At 25.3% G+C, this 15,877-nt stretch overlaps 1 protein-coding gene across 1 annotated transcript; it reads right to left on the reverse strand.

Moving 5' to 3' along the window:
* Positions 1 to 880: 880 nt before the first annotated feature.
* LOC129611983 (ionotropic receptor 75a) lies at positions 881 to 3,160 on the reverse strand. Its single transcript, XM_055525422.1, has 7 exons — positions 3,091 to 3,160; positions 2,435 to 2,934; positions 1,936 to 2,373; positions 1,821 to 1,887; positions 1,558 to 1,769; positions 1,191 to 1,480; positions 881 to 1,133 (listed from the first exon to the last, which is right to left on the reverse strand). Exons 1-7 carry the CDS (start codon positions 3,158 to 3,160, stop codon positions 881 to 883), a joined length of 1,830 nt encoding a protein of 609 aa, XP_055381397.1.
* Between the last annotated feature and the right edge of the window lie 12,717 nt (positions 3,161 to 15,877).

Consider the following 15,877-nt stretch of genomic DNA (forward strand, 5'->3'; position numbering starts at 1 on the left):
GCTGAATTTTTTTTGTTGAAAAAATTTTATGAAAACTAAAATATAATTTTTAATTGAAATTTTGTTTTTTAATATTAAAATCAGGGTTGGTTGTAAACAATTTGAGGATTAAGGTAGGGCGGTAAATTATTAAACAAAATAAGTATTAAGAAGCAAAATCTATATAGCATTTTAAAATGAATAAGATACTCTGCTGCGCTATAGGTTCGATAATCTTCTCAAAATTTGCAAAAACTTACATAATTATAAAGCTTATATTTCTAAAACTTTTGAATTTTCTACAAATTATGTTGAAGCATTGACAAATTCTTAACCCCTTAGGTCTTTTTTTACAAAATTTTATTTATTTTTAGTAAAGAGTTCAAAATTTTTAAATATTTTGATAATCCTGGGTCAAAAGTTACAAATTCTGGGTTTGATAATTGAAATGTTGTATAAGAAGTTTCTTTCGTAATACGGCCCTGTTCCCTTATTATTTTATTTAGTATTTTCTTCTACATGTTGTAAAAAAAGGGTCCTGTAAAAGGATTAGAGGAAATAAAAAACAATATATATTATTTTGTTCTCTTCTTCTTGCATTTAATTTTATACTGTGAGGAAAACACCGAAATAAAGTAATTTTACACGTGCTATGTAAGTATTTGCATATAATTGGGCAATTTATATTCTTAAGCTGTGTTGCATAGGGATATTTTAATAATATTGTATTTTGTAGAATTATTGTGTATAAGGTTTTTGGTTTTCTTCTGAATCGTCCTCTCCAATACAACTAAATAAGGTAATTATTTAGTGTTAGTGTATGGTCTAGGTTTTTTCAAAGTTAAAATAGTTAAAATTTTATAATTTTTTCAAAATTTATTTTCTATACGTTTTTGTATATTTAACCCAAGAAATTTCTAGTCCAGCAATAATCAATGAAATTATAACACCAACTAAAAAGTATTAAGAATTTTTCAAAATGAGAAACTTCCATTTTGAATATGTCACTCTTACCCATTAGAATTATAAATGCATTTAAGACACTTGCCATTGCTACTGGCGAAACAGTTAAAGCTCCTTGACATTTTGGTCGAGAATTTTGAATTCTTTTTAATTCTCTTTTCACAATACCTACTTCTCTTGCTCTAGTCAATCTGAAAATGAAGTTCGTTTATATTTCTTGTTATCTTTGAATAAAATAAAAAGTTTACATTATTTTGAACATTTCTAAATATTGTGATTTTTTAGTTAAAACCATCGCTAATGTTTCATGTTTCAATAAACCAGTTATAGTTCGTAGATTACAAATTTCATTTGGATCAAATATTTTAGCAATTTCATCATAATGTGGTATAAATTCACAGTGATAAGCATGTGTTCCAGCTCGTATATAAGAAATTGCTTTTGAGAGTGTTGTGTAACCATCTAATTCGTAAGAAGTATATGATTGTGAAAAGAATTTCTTACGTATTTTCATTACAATTGATCGATTTGTCGGCTCCTAATTTTGAAAAAGAGAAAATGCCAATTGCATTCAAATTTTTTTTATGAAAAAGTGAAATATCTTATAATTCTTACCGTCATTACAACTTTATTATATCCTATATCCTCAAATATTAAAGTTAAACGACTTTTTGCAAGTTCTTCAAGATCTTTAATACCGGGATCATTATTACTTATTAGGCCTCCGACTACTGAAGAAGTATAATAGTTGTACATTAATAGAGAAAATAATATTAAAGAGAACACGACAATTCTTATTGCAGGTTTCTTTGGAGCTGGATCAAGTCCTAAAATATTTATTTAAGTTTTAGTGAACAATAATTGTTGATGTTTTTCACCTTGTTGACAAATTACAGCAACTGATTGAAGTAAGACGCTGTCAGTGATAACCATTTGATTTCCTTTTTTATGCAGTTTAATTTTTTTTGATATAATATCAAAATATTTCCAAATTGCAATTATGAATATAAAAGATATTAATGAAAAAATCCAAACATTATGATTAAATGGTGCTAAAAAATCTCCTCCACCTGATTTGTGCTTTACTAAATTTGAATAAACATAAATGAAACCAGCTTCAAAAATCCAACTTTGATGATAAAAATCTAGATCTTTAATTCGACTTATTCTTAAGAAACTTGGTGAGGCAGCAATATCAACTTCACCACGTTGTACTACTCCCATTAAACCTAAACGATAAGATGTATTTTGTAAACGACCGGCCCAACCTCTAGTTACACGATAATCGATTGTAAAATTAAGACGATCACTTATAACTTTGACTAATTCTGAAGCATATTTTATCATTGAAAACAAACCCACACTTTTATAATCTTCAGCTTGAAGTAATTTAAAAACTTGTTCATTTGTCGTAATATTATCTTTGTCAATCTTTGAAATATTTAGTATTATTACAATTTTGAAGATTATTTCAAAAGCTTTATATACTTACAACTATGACACCTCTTAAGGTTAACAGATTAAATTGACCCCGATGTATGATTTCTCGCATTTCTTGCAGTTCGTTAGCCTTTTCTAATCTTTTCTTATAAGACCATTTAGCAAAAAATGAAATATTCATTGGACTTCCGATATGCCTTCCTTTAGAGTAAACATCATATAATTCGTAAGAATTTGATTCAGTTTTGTTAATGTACAAAATTTGTGAATTAAGACCAATTTCCATTGTCGAGTTCAAAGTTTCCAAAACGTTTGAATTAAGATTTTCATCAATAATCAACCATTGGTATGTTTTGTTGAAATATTTCAATTTAGAAGCTTGTTCTAATACTATTGTTGCATTAGTACAAGAAACGTCAAGAAGAGCAATAGATGGAGAATAAAATTTATATCGTAAAATTTCTTGAAATTGTGCCGAAACATTTTTCTCTAAATTTACATATTTGTAAGATTTTTGTTGTGAGATTATTGTTCTAGCAGCGCTTAAAGAGTCTAAGAAGAATAGAAGATATTGAATTATTTATTTGTAAAAGAAAATTTTTTATGAATTTATATTAAATTCTTAATAAGAGCTTTGAAGAATAAAGTTATGCACTCAATTGGTTCAATTAAAATATATCTGATAATTCAAGATATTTTTGACCATACAGCTACCAACTTCGTCAAAACAATCTCTGAATTCACTTGTTACGGAGAAACTATTGCAGTGAAATGTCATTTATTTTCCTTTATCGTTTGTGTTATATTAAAATAACCCACATTCTGCTTCAATGTTGAAATATTGCACGTTGATTTTCTTGAAAACATTGTATCACTTTTAAAATTTTAAAAATAATTTCAAAGTTTCAACTTCAACATGAAAGTCTTCAAACTTTAGACGAGAAATTAATTAATAAAGATTCTAGAATTTCCTCTTCAATACAATTTAGAACATTAAAATACATAGTAAATACAAACCTCTTGTAGAACATCCAAAGAAAACAACATGACGATAAGTATTTAAAGTGTACAAAATATCCTTTAAAAATTCAATATTCAATGATGCACTAACAAAAACTGGTAACAATAGTAGTATGATTGTTATTTTTATACAAGTTAAAGTCATGTTTTACAATGAAAACAATCAAGTACTGCAAAAATTAAATTGTAAAAATTTCTATTTATATAAGGATTTTTGCAACTAACTAACAAAAGGAAAATGAGTCAGAAGAGAGGAAAGAAGTGAATTGAATTCTCTAATGACTTGTCATTAGAGATGATTGACAGTTTGTCATATAAAATTGAAAATTATTTATTCATTCGAAATTGGAAAATAAAAAAGACAAGAATTACATACATAAATAATTATCAAAAATTCATTTTCATTTTTATTGAATTTAAATTTTTAAATTTTTGTTCAATTGTTTGTTTTTAAACGGCAAAACATTTTCTGTTTGACTTGCCAATATTATTCGTTTAATATGATTACAAAATTATAAGAACTATGAGTTGAAATGAGTTGTATAAGAATGCAAATGGGCACTATTTTGTTATGTCAAAGTGCTGTATTCGATTTATTGTATTTGCATAATGTTGAAAACTTTAGTTTACTGGGAGTTATAGTTCAACTGAATGAGTGACTATTTGAGATTGCGATATCACACTTCTCTCCCGGCTGATTATTAATTTTTTATCGATAATTCGTGAAAGAAGTCGAAGTGACTGATACCAAAAGTAAAAATATTGCTTTTAAATAAACAATCTAAAATTTTGAATTTTATCTAGAATAATGAACTTGTTCAGATTGATTCACCTAGCAATTTAATTTTTAAATTACTAGATGATGGTTATGCAGCAGTGTTCTGCCACATTCTATATTTAATTTCTGTTTTTGTAATATACTCACAAGTATGAAGATGGAATTATGGTAAATGTCATAAAAGTTTTACGTTTAATGTCATATGAGGTGGCAAGTTGTTTATAACCGTGCGAACGTTCTGTCCGTTCGTCTCAACAACAACTTAAAAACAAATGATCACAATGATTTTTAACAGTAAATGTCGGAACTCTATTTATGTGACATAATTTCGGGAATTATTGAGGTTATGTATACAACTTTGAGGTTACATATACAACAATATATATATATGAGGTTATATCATACAACTTTGCATGTCATTTTGTCGTATATTATAGAAACTATAGTGAAAAAACCATGCTGAAATTTTCAATAAACAATATGGTAAAATGACCTTAATTTTCGTTAAGAATCTTTGAGATGGTATGAGTTTTTGTGGTGACTGGCATATAAGTAGAAAATAGCAATATGCATAGAAGAAAATAAGGTTGTGTGAAACAGTGTGGCAATTTCAATACAACTCTTAAAATCATTCATTCGTACTGGTATTATAAAGTTGATCACGGTCAACTCTATCGTTTAGTTTAAGTTTAATCAAAATAGATGTGTTCTTGCCAGTATAATACAATCAATGCCAGTAAATTTCTCTAATTCAAAAGTGACACTCCAATGAAATTTTCGTTAACTATTCAGGAAGCGGTATCTCCTTGAATGGTTGTGGTATCCAACTTAAGACACATCAGTTTAAAGAAATCTGTTGCAGACACAAGTTCACATCATACCTCTTTTCTTTTAGTACTTTTATTATTAATGAATCACAAAATTTAAAGTTTTCTAATAATTATGGCTTTCATACACTTGTATTGTTACTTTGCAAGTTTTTAATACTTAAATTTTGCTCAAAAATATTTTCTTTTTCAATATTGAAACTTTTTTTTTCTAAAAAAAAAATTTTTAAATAAAATTTCATGAATAACATTTTTTTTTTAATTTTTAGTAAAGTTTATTTAATAAAATACCGAGTTAGGAGAAAATAATAGTAGTTTTAGTTGCAGGTAATTTGGGTTAAATTTACCTTAACAGACGTAGTAACATTATGCAAAGCAAAGAATAATGAGCACGAACATTGAGTTAAAGAATGTACCTCAGTTATGAGCCTGTGCTCTTCAACTACTTAATTTACTTTTTGAAATATGGTTCTGTTTAAATCTTATATAAACTTGGGTACATCACTTTAATAACTTCAATCTGTCATTTTATCTGTCATTCAGAGATCATGCACCTATGCAGATTTTTTTTGCTGAAGTTTTCGTTTCATCTGCCATTATCTTTTGTCTTTACGTATCCTCTTACTTAATATTTTCTATTGATAGCATAAAAATCACAGTCATAAAGTAAAAGCAAATTGATATTATGCTATAAAAAAAAGTTACTTTCAGTTATTTATTCATCTTTACTCTCTGGTGTAATTTAAGTTTAACTTTTTTTTTTCCAAAGTTTATAATAATTTTGTAAATATAAGTACAAGTAGCTATAGATTTAAAATTATTTCTTTTTTTTGTTGTTGAAAATTTCTTTCCCAAACTTTTTAATAAATTTTCACAGTCAGAGCATTTGAGAATTATTATAAAATTTTTTTTTCTCGAATAACAACTATGTATGTGTGCTTAGTAAAAAATTTTCTAAATTTTTTTTAAAAGTTGAAAAAAATTATTTTCTTCACAATAATTTAGAAATATAGCGAGGGACGAATTTTTAAAAAATTTGTATCTCTTTAAAAATTTGATTCAAAAAAATAAAGTTTTCTTTGGTTTGATAAGAAATGAGGAGACAAAAATGGGGAGAGAAAGAAGGCCAGTAAATTGGGAAGCGGGAAAAATATGAGTCTTTATTAAGCAGGGCTCTTGAGCCATTTGCAGATTGAGTACAGCTGCAAAATAAATAAAAATTAAAAAAAAAATATTTTATCATCTTTTTCCGGTACCCCATGCAAATTTGTTTGGCGAACTTCGAATGTGGCCAAAAGGGACTTGGAGTGTTTTTGCAGACTTGGAAAGTTTGAATTTCAAAATTATTAATATATTTCAAAATTATTTCACTAGACCTTATCGAATGCTTTTTATTCCAAATAAAAAATTTTACTTGAATTAGACTATAATTTTTTTATTTCAAGAAAAATCTAGTTTTGAATTAATACCAAACTTTCTATGAAATTTATTTTAGTATAGTTGCGCTGACCGATTTTTCAATTTTGAGTTTGATAATTAACACTTTTTTGTTTTAAGTACACAATTTGTTCATTGAATCAATGAAAATCCTCATTACATTCTAGTTAATTATTTATGCATAATATAAAAGCCAGCAAAAGAAATTCTGTGCATAATTCTGTGCAACAACATGAATTTCATTTTAGCCTTACAATAAATTTTTAGATTCCAGAATTTTTAAATTTTTTATAAAATATTTAATTTCTATGTTAAATTTTTTGCATTCTATTTTCATTTTATCTATATAAAATAATGTTAACCTGATTTTACAGCAGTATGTTAGATAAAATATTCATTTCCATTTAATTATGTAAAAATATGTAGGAAAAAAAAAATAAACCGAATTACCACAAATTAATTTTACATAATCGCAGATTCAAGCGAATATTTTACATAATTTTAACAAGGCAGTTACCTATATGAAAAAATTTATTTCACCTGTTAAAAATACACATGTATAAATGAATAAATAATTTAAATTATTTGCAATATTTGAATTTTTTTTTTTATGCTTTGTAAAATAAAATATGCTAGATTTTTAAAGTTTATTAGTTGCTTATTAACAAAAAATTTGAATTTACCATATATTTTTTTCAATAGAAAATTAATAATAATTATGGTACCATTAAATAACCACATACATAAAAACCAATATTCATTGTAATGTGTAAAATTTATTACGTTTATGTGGTTTTAATAATGGTATAAAGTTTGTGTGCACATTTTGAAGTTGCACAATAGCTACTAAATATGTTTATATATCGCACACTGTGAAGAATAACGACACAACTCTGAAATATAACTTCGACTTCCGGAATTTGAAGTATTTATAGCCGAGTGTAAATTAACATCGACAGTAAAGATGTTGGTAAAGAACTATTCAAATATATGAATAAGTTTTCTGTATTATTTTGTTACAGAAAAGCTTTATATATTAAAATAATTATAATAGTAATACTCGTAAAAGCAAGTTTTGACTTATGTCATTGTTCTCGCAAATGTGCGATGTATAATAGAGCTTTTAAATTAAATAAAGTTGGGTCAAACCAATTGTTTTATAATGTAGCGTTGTTGCCTTCAACAAGTGAAGATACTGCTTTTAAAAGAAATCACGGTATGTACCGCATTATAGAAATTACTTTCATTCATATACGAAATTATTTCAAGGATTGCATACATTTAGGATGAACAATTTATGCAGTATTTGTAGTAAAGCAAAAAATATCGATTTTGCTCGATTTTAAGGGTTAATTGCGTGAGTTGAGAAAAATAATTATATTTTTTAATGGTATTTAAATTATCGTTAGCTTTCTGTTTTTAAGAATGTTAAGGGTTGAAATAAGAGTGTTAAGGGTTAGTAGTCCTTAGTGCAATAAAATTTTAAAATGTTGTATGAGAATATTTAGAATTGGATTCATTTCAAACATTTTTATTTACTCAGATTTTAATTAGCAAAAGTTACATTTTTTTTACAATAAGAATTGTGTTGTTTTAGTGTGAAATGAAGAACTTGAAATAGGGCCTACTCGTTATTTGAATCGTTCGCAAGAACTAATTCCTTGTTAAGTAATTTTTTTTGTCTTGTTGTTAGGCTAGGAGGTACCTCTAATTTCTGAGTGAAACTTGAAAATTTTAATTGTGGCTAGTCTTGATTAAAAATTAAATTAATAATGTCAACTAGAAATAAATATTAGAAATCGAACTACAATTCAAACCACAATTTAAGAAAAATTTCAGTACGAGTATAATAATTAAATTTACATTTTGCCTACATACTATTTACTGTTCAAAGTTCAAAATGTCAATATTTAAATTTTTCGAAATTAATATTTTTTATTAAAACATTTTCAATATTTTAATCTTTTTAATTTCCGAATTTACTTTTAAAATTCTAACGAAAACCAACAAATCTAAAAAATACAATCTTGATTTCAGTTTAATTTTGTATTCATCCTAAGACATTTTAAGGGGATAAATTGATTTCACTTGGCAACTTTAATAATATTGAAACGAAAAAATGGTTGAAAAAATTAAAATACTAAGAAATGAGAAGGAAAACGTTTTGTTTTTTAATTGGGAATTTATAATAGTACATTTACACAAACATGTACATACTAATATAATAGTTAAGGTTTTAATTAGCATTTGTAATAATTCTTCTGGTTCTCATTTCCGTTTTTTAAGTTTCAGAGGTGTAATTTTTATAATTGAATTTAATTTTTATATAGTTAAAAAATATGATGGCAGTAAATATTTCCCAAAGTAATATGAGCCAAAAATTAGTAAATTTATTCGATAAATAAAATTTTCTTCAAATGAAGTTTTTGTATAACAAAAATTAAATTTAATTTAAAACTATTCATTTTACAATTAAGGAATTATTCTAATTTCCATTAGCAATTATTTTATAATAGCAATTGATATAAGGACATGAAAGTATTATTTAGCAATTCTTAAATTTGAAGTGAATTATTATTGGAATAATTTCTATTAAGTTGATTTTAGACATCAAATAATAAATGTACTCAATTCAATTTTCGCTATGCAAACAAAAGCTATAAGCGGCATAAAAAATTTATGCAATATCCCATTTAGATCTTCTCGCTTTTCTTCAACTTATTCCCAATTCTTGGATAATATATGATCCTTCTTGTATAATAATATAAAACAGGTAGGTCATCAGAGAATTACCAGGTTGTAACAGATTGTGAAACCTCGTATGTCACCAAGAGGACTACGCAAATGTAAATGGTCTCTTATAGCTCTTTCAGTATGATCAAGGTCTTGTTCAAATTTTCTTTGTATTAGGGAAAATATTTTGTAATTTGATTTTAAGTCATTGAGCCAATTTCTAAACAATTTTAATCCTTAATGGTTAAGGAATAATAAAATTCTTACAATAATATTATAGAAAGGCAAGGGTTTTCAAATATACTTTTTAAGCGAATATTTGTTATACATGTGTCTGTGTGTAGGATGTAAATATAATTGAATATTATCTGTATGCATAGATTTCGTATAGATTTCCATTTAATAACGTATTTTATGTAGATTCATTTACATTTTGAATAGAATCGAAAAGGGTAAAAATTAAAAAGCAAACAATTTCTCATACAATAAATCTATGGTTATTACTTTAATTTTTTTTCTAACCATTATTACCGTATAACTGGCATTTTTATCTATTATAGAATTATTTTACATATTTTTTTTTCATCTTAATTTTAGAAGGTTTCCCTTAGAAATTAGTGAATGTACATTGTAGTTATGTATTTTTGTGTGGAATATCTACTTACTTTACATTTTAATGTAATAATGATAATAAGAATAATAATAATGATGAAATTACGTGTGTAGATTTTGTGTGCTTGTACGAGTATAACTATAACTATTATATAGGGTTTGTGTTGGCATTGTGAGTTTTTGTAAAATTTGAATAAAATAACGATTTTACTTAACAGTTTAATTGTTTATCTAAAGTTGATATTTGAAGAGCGAAGAAGAAAATGGTAAAAAAGAAAAATACAAGAAAGAGAGAGAGAGAGAGAGAAACAGAGAAAGAGAATATGAAAAAAGTTTTATATTATTGCAAGCGTTTTGCACAAGATTATCAAAATAGGTATTGCCGACTGTATTGAAATTTATTGTTAATTACATAGATTCACTTGGTAGTTGATTGAAATATTCTATCGAATTTTCATTATCTTGTCATAAATTACTATATGATTGATGATATTCAAAATTGAAACCACGTATCAAATACTTATTAGTGAACCACTTTAATGTAATTAATCCCGTTTTTTTTTATTCTCAATTACGTTTATTGTTTCAATCTCAACATTGTACTGATCCTATGTCATTCACTTATGTCATAATTATATTTAATATTAGTGTTTCTATTTGATATATTATTATTATAATTAGTGTTAGGACGAGAGGTAAGAAGGATATTTGATACATAATGATATTTGACAATTTTTATTCTACAGTCAATAGTACAACACATTGAAAATTTCTTTGGTTACATTTTGGAAGAAAATAAGTGATAGGGTAAGATATGTTTTGTTTTATTTATGTTATGTGTTCTGCATTTACATTGATGCTGAAAAGACGATGTAGAACAAAAAACCTAGCTTTTTATATACATATAAATATTTAAATTAAAGCTTCACGGAATTTCTGTAGTTCTTACTTTACTTCTTCCATGTAATGCAAAATGTAACGAATTGGTTCCATCCTATGATAAGGTATATAAAACTGATTTTACAAAAATGTAACGCAAAAATCTGAGTTTACTACTCTTCGCAGACTGATTCCATTTGAAAACTAATACGAAGTTGAATCGTCCTGAGTATCTTAGTCGTATTTCTTTCTGAATTTCCTCCTGTGAAAAATTTGGGTAAATTTTTAAATATTCCGAAAATATACAAGCAATATAGTTGCTATGATATTAATTTAAATTATTCATGGAGCAAACTTTACAAAATATTTTAATAAAAAATTAATATGTATGAAAAAATAAATGTTATACAAAAATTTCGAAAACAAATAGGTATACATTTTGGTATTAGTATAAACTTTAAATGCGAAAATAACTGAATAAATTTTTATTTTTCTTCATTTTTTTTTTCTTAGAAAATTTCAAAGTCGTTACCATTATATTATTATTTTAACTATTATAAAAATAATTCTATTTTAATTGTATAACATCAGTATAACAATAATAAGACATTGTAAAAAAATAACAGAACAACAAAAATAATTATAAAAGATTTTTTAAACTCAATTTGTAATAAAAAGAACAGAAAAAAATATTAAAATAAAAATAGTAGACTAATTAAAGTATTTTAAAAGAGTTTTGAAAAGAGTTTTAATAAATTAAATAATTAAATGTTGATCGATATTGAACGACCCAAGTATACCTATATGTGTTATATACTATAGGCGTTTATACATACCTCATGTAATCTACTTTAATATTAAGTGTATGTGTAAGGTAGTATGTAGGTATTTGGAGTAAAAGAGAAAATCTTACGAATATAAAAATTGTTTTAATGAGCTTCAATTCTCTTCTACTATTATATTAATGCTCTGTGTCTGCTGAACAAGTTTTCATACATATAGAAAAGAGAAAAAAATAATTTCTTTAATGAGTTGTAATTAAGGCGCATTATAGGAAAATTTTTTTTCATTTTATTTTTACTTTTTGTTTTAAATGTAAAAGAATAGCCATTTTATACGTTTTTTATCTTACTTTTTCTACATTTTCTACTTTATCTATTGAAAAACGATAGTATTAATTACTTATTTAGTACTTTAATGGATCTATTCAATGCAATATCTGTTTGTGTGTATGTAAATTATGTAAGGAGTACTCATTTTGTATTTCTTGTGCTATCTTTTATCTACAATATATTATTTTCTTATTGCTTTCTTTTTTTTTTTTAAAAAAAGTTTTAAACGCAAATTAGGTTAATTGATTTTATAAAAAGAAAAATAATAAATATTTAAAGATAAGTAGATGCAAAATTCAATTAAAATTCACGTAAATTATATATATATGTAGAGAAGGAGGAGAAAACATAAAAGAATAAAAAAGATTGTGAATTAAAATGGAATAAAAGATGAAGAGAGTATACGAGAAAGAGGATCATGAATTACCGTTATTTTAATAAATTAACAATAATAAAAGGTAATGAAGAGAAAATAACACTATTTACATAATATGTATTTAAATTATATAAAGGCTAAATTTGAACTTAATTTAAGAATTAAAATTGAGAAAAAATGGAGTGGTAGTTGATCCTGACAACTCTACGTGATATACCTAAGAACTGATGGTCGTACAGATGGATAATTATTAAGAGGATTTTCAACAATCTCGATCGAACAGGTACAAGTAATTAAATATTTTTTAAATAGGTATGTATGGTCATTAATAGAATAACGTGCGGATAGAAATAACCGCCCTGATTTGCAAGAACGTTGATGATATGCAACACAGATATATAATATTATTATATATGTCTGCGTTGCATGTCATATCTGAGACTCTCATTTTGTAGCGTCAATGGGAGTTGCTAATTTATATTTCGTAAATAATTAAATGTTTAGATTACTAAAAAGTACCTACAACTTTTGCTCAATGACATATTAAAAAATTTGATGCCGAACATTTCAGATTCTTGAATGTGAATTGAACTCCTTCAAAGAAGCTTTCAGATCTTTTTATAGAAATTCATTATATGAATATGTGACAATATTCAATAAAAAATTGTAGTACGATATGTGACAATATTCAATAAAAAATAATTAATTTGAGTGGGGAGAGTATTTTAGTTGTGTTAAGATCAAAGTTAAGTTTTTTATAATTGCTTTAGCTTTTTTCGTAACTTTCTAAATTGTTGATTTTTCCTACATGAATAAAACTCAGAAAAAGTTGTCGAATCAATATATTAGTAAATATTCGATTTAATCAAAATCCATCTCTTTTTCGTCAATGCATGTGAACTTAATAAGTTCATAGTTGAATGAAAAGTTGAATAATAGTGTGGTAATGTATTTCTATGAGATGTATGTATGTGTCAATAGATGTATTATTTGCAAAACAAGAAATCTATAAGTTATACATTCCATTGTTCTCGGTTTACATTTTACCACTTATTAGTGTCCCTAATTAAGATAATATTTTGTTATTAAAATGCATCCGTTTTCAAAAATCATGTACAACTATTTCAATCTTACATTATTACATACATACATGCAGTCATATACGAATGTTATCATACAGAAACATTGTGTTGTGTCTAGTAAATATAAAGTAAAAATTTGAAAATAAATTGCAGTCAAATAGTAAAAAACAAGAAGAGAAAAAACGAAGAAAAAAAAATAAAAACAAAAGCATAAATATTTTAAGGATATTTCCTGTTTTTTTAATTTTACTTTTGTAAACAATTGCAAATTCAACCAACCGCTCAAGTTGTTTTCACAAGCTTGACTGAACATTAACAGCTCTGTAATTTGTACATTAACTATATATCCACACACATACATTCATACATGCATGTACATAGCACAATATGTGCATGAATTTTGGGTTCATAAAATTACAATCGCTTATATTTTGTGTCATCTAAAAAGAAGCAAAAAATTGTATTTTTAAAATCGGAAAAAAAAAATCCTTTCAACGCTTGAATTACAACAGTTTCCTGCTATTTATCTATTCATTTTTCAATTGAAAAGAAATAGAGTTGTGGGTTGGTCTAAACGATATTAAGATACAATAACACTAGGATTAAATTTTTGTATTATTTTTTTTTGTGTTTTATTTTTTTTTTTTGGGTTGCAAAATATAAAATGCACATGATATGTAATAAGTACTCTAGTATTCACAAATTGTATGATCTTAAAATATTTTTGATTATTTTTGTTTATTTGAGAATTTGTTAAGTTTTTGGCAAAAGAAATGTGTACGAAAATTTTGCAGTAAAATGAAATAATAATAGTATACAATATAATTTTTACATATACGAGTATTTTTGTACATAATATTAAAATTAGGATTCATGTTATTTGAAAATTTCGGATTGTGATCCAAGAAAATACGGTGGTGTTCATGATACTGTTTTGATATAAATTGAATCTTGTATTATGTTGAACATATTTGGCAAACATAATTTGCAAAATTTCTATACTAAAATAACATATGAACTCGTATCACAATATAAGAGTATGATTATATAGGAAAATTTAAATATGAACGGAGAAAAAACGGAGATTCATTAAATTTAAAGTGTATATAGTTAGTTTAATTGAAATTTAAACACCAATCCAAAAATTTAAATCATATTCGTTCGAGTTACTTTAGGAACAATTCCTGATTATCATTAACTATTTTATACGCAACGCATAATTTTTGGTATGACCGATTCTAGTTAAAGAACTTGAAAAAATACCAAAACAAACTCTACCGTTTTAAAAGCTTAACAAAATTTAGAATGATTTTAAACAAATTTTTTATCTTGACTTGAAAAACAATGTCATAAATTTAAACCAGAACTTCCAAAACTGATTTGTATAGTTACATTTGGGGCTTTCATTATAAATTATGAAGTTGTTTTGATTCTTCTAGACTAAATTAACTGGAAGGTAATGGTAGAATCCGGTATTTATACCAATTAATTTGACCGAACGAAAAAAAAAATTTATTTGTATTTTTCGCTTTACGTTCTTTCTTTCAAGGTGATTACATAACAGAAATTCATAATTTTCAAAGTATTTAAGCCCTACAGTACATACTCCGGTATAATAGCAATCAATACAATTTTCATGTTTTAGAAATTTGATTTTTGAAGGAAATTTTTGAGAACAAGCGTTTTATAAAATTTATTTGTTATTATTTTGTAAACATACATACATACACAGATATCTATGATCTAGTAAAATTTTTCTTTTATTATCCAAAAACTTTACTCTATAAAATGTTTTAATTTTATAACATCGTAAAAGAAAAACAAAATGCTATCAGCAACATTGTTATCATTGCTATTTTGTTTGTTATTTTATCCACCAAATAACAAGAATATATTATAATAGCACCAGGAAGAATAGAAAATTGCAATATAGTTTTTCTTTAAAAAAAAAAAGGAAATTAGCTAGTAAAAAGAAAAAAGTTGTAAAAAAAAAAATTCAGTGAAAACTCGTTCAGAAACAATACTCCATGTAATTCATTTCTTCCTGTTTCAGTTTGAAGAGAAAAACTTTTTCAAAACAAAAGAATTTCATTACATTTTATTTTTACACAAGTTTCATAAAGGTTGTGAGAAATCTATAATTTTGTAATCTAAAACAAAAATAACATAAAAGGTTTGAATACTACAAATTACTTTTCTCGTTTAGAATACTAGGGCAATATTTGATGAATAATTGGGTAGCCCCACAAGTATAGCAATCAACTATAAATTATAATATGAAAATCACACAAAATTAATACCGAAATTAATTAACGAAAACGTTAAACAAAATATTAAACGAAAAACTATTTCAGATGAAAAATATTTAACAGGCAACAATGTTAAAAATATTTCTCTTACGACTAATAAAATGTCCAAATTCAGAATTTAGTTTAAAAATTTTATTTGACAAAATAATTGAGAGGGAATTAAGGAGAAGCTGACATAAGCGAGGAATGGCGTGTCGTTGAATTTAACAGACTATTATTTCACATTTTAAAGAAACACATGTTTCGGTTAGGAACAAGCTAATTGATTAAGCCAATCATTTGACAGATGTAGAAAATTATTTGACAGAAAACATTTTTTTTTGAAGCAAA

The sequence above is a fragment of the Condylostylus longicornis genome, unplaced genomic scaffold, assembly GCF_029603195.1.
Source record: "Condylostylus longicornis isolate FDR11 unplaced genomic scaffold, ASM2960319v2 ptg000055l, whole genome shotgun sequence".
In the NCBI taxonomy this organism is placed as follows: Eukaryota; Metazoa; Arthropoda; class Insecta; order Diptera; family Dolichopodidae; genus Condylostylus; species Condylostylus longicornis.

Bases quoted from the DNA above. Each gene is read 5' to 3' on its own strand.
- LOC129611983 (XM_055525422.1), bottom strand. From the start codon at position 3,160: ATGACATTTCACTGCAATAGTTTCTCCGTAACAAGTGAATTCAGAGAT. The intron at 1,888-1,935 runs ATTTGGAAATAT...AAACTGCATAAA, and splicing joins CTTTTATATTCATAATTGCA to AAAGGAAATCAAATGGTTAT. The intron at 1,134-1,190 runs GTAAACTTTTTA...CTTCATTTTCAG, and splicing joins TTAGAAATGTTCAAAATAAT to ATTGACTAGAGCAAGAGAAG.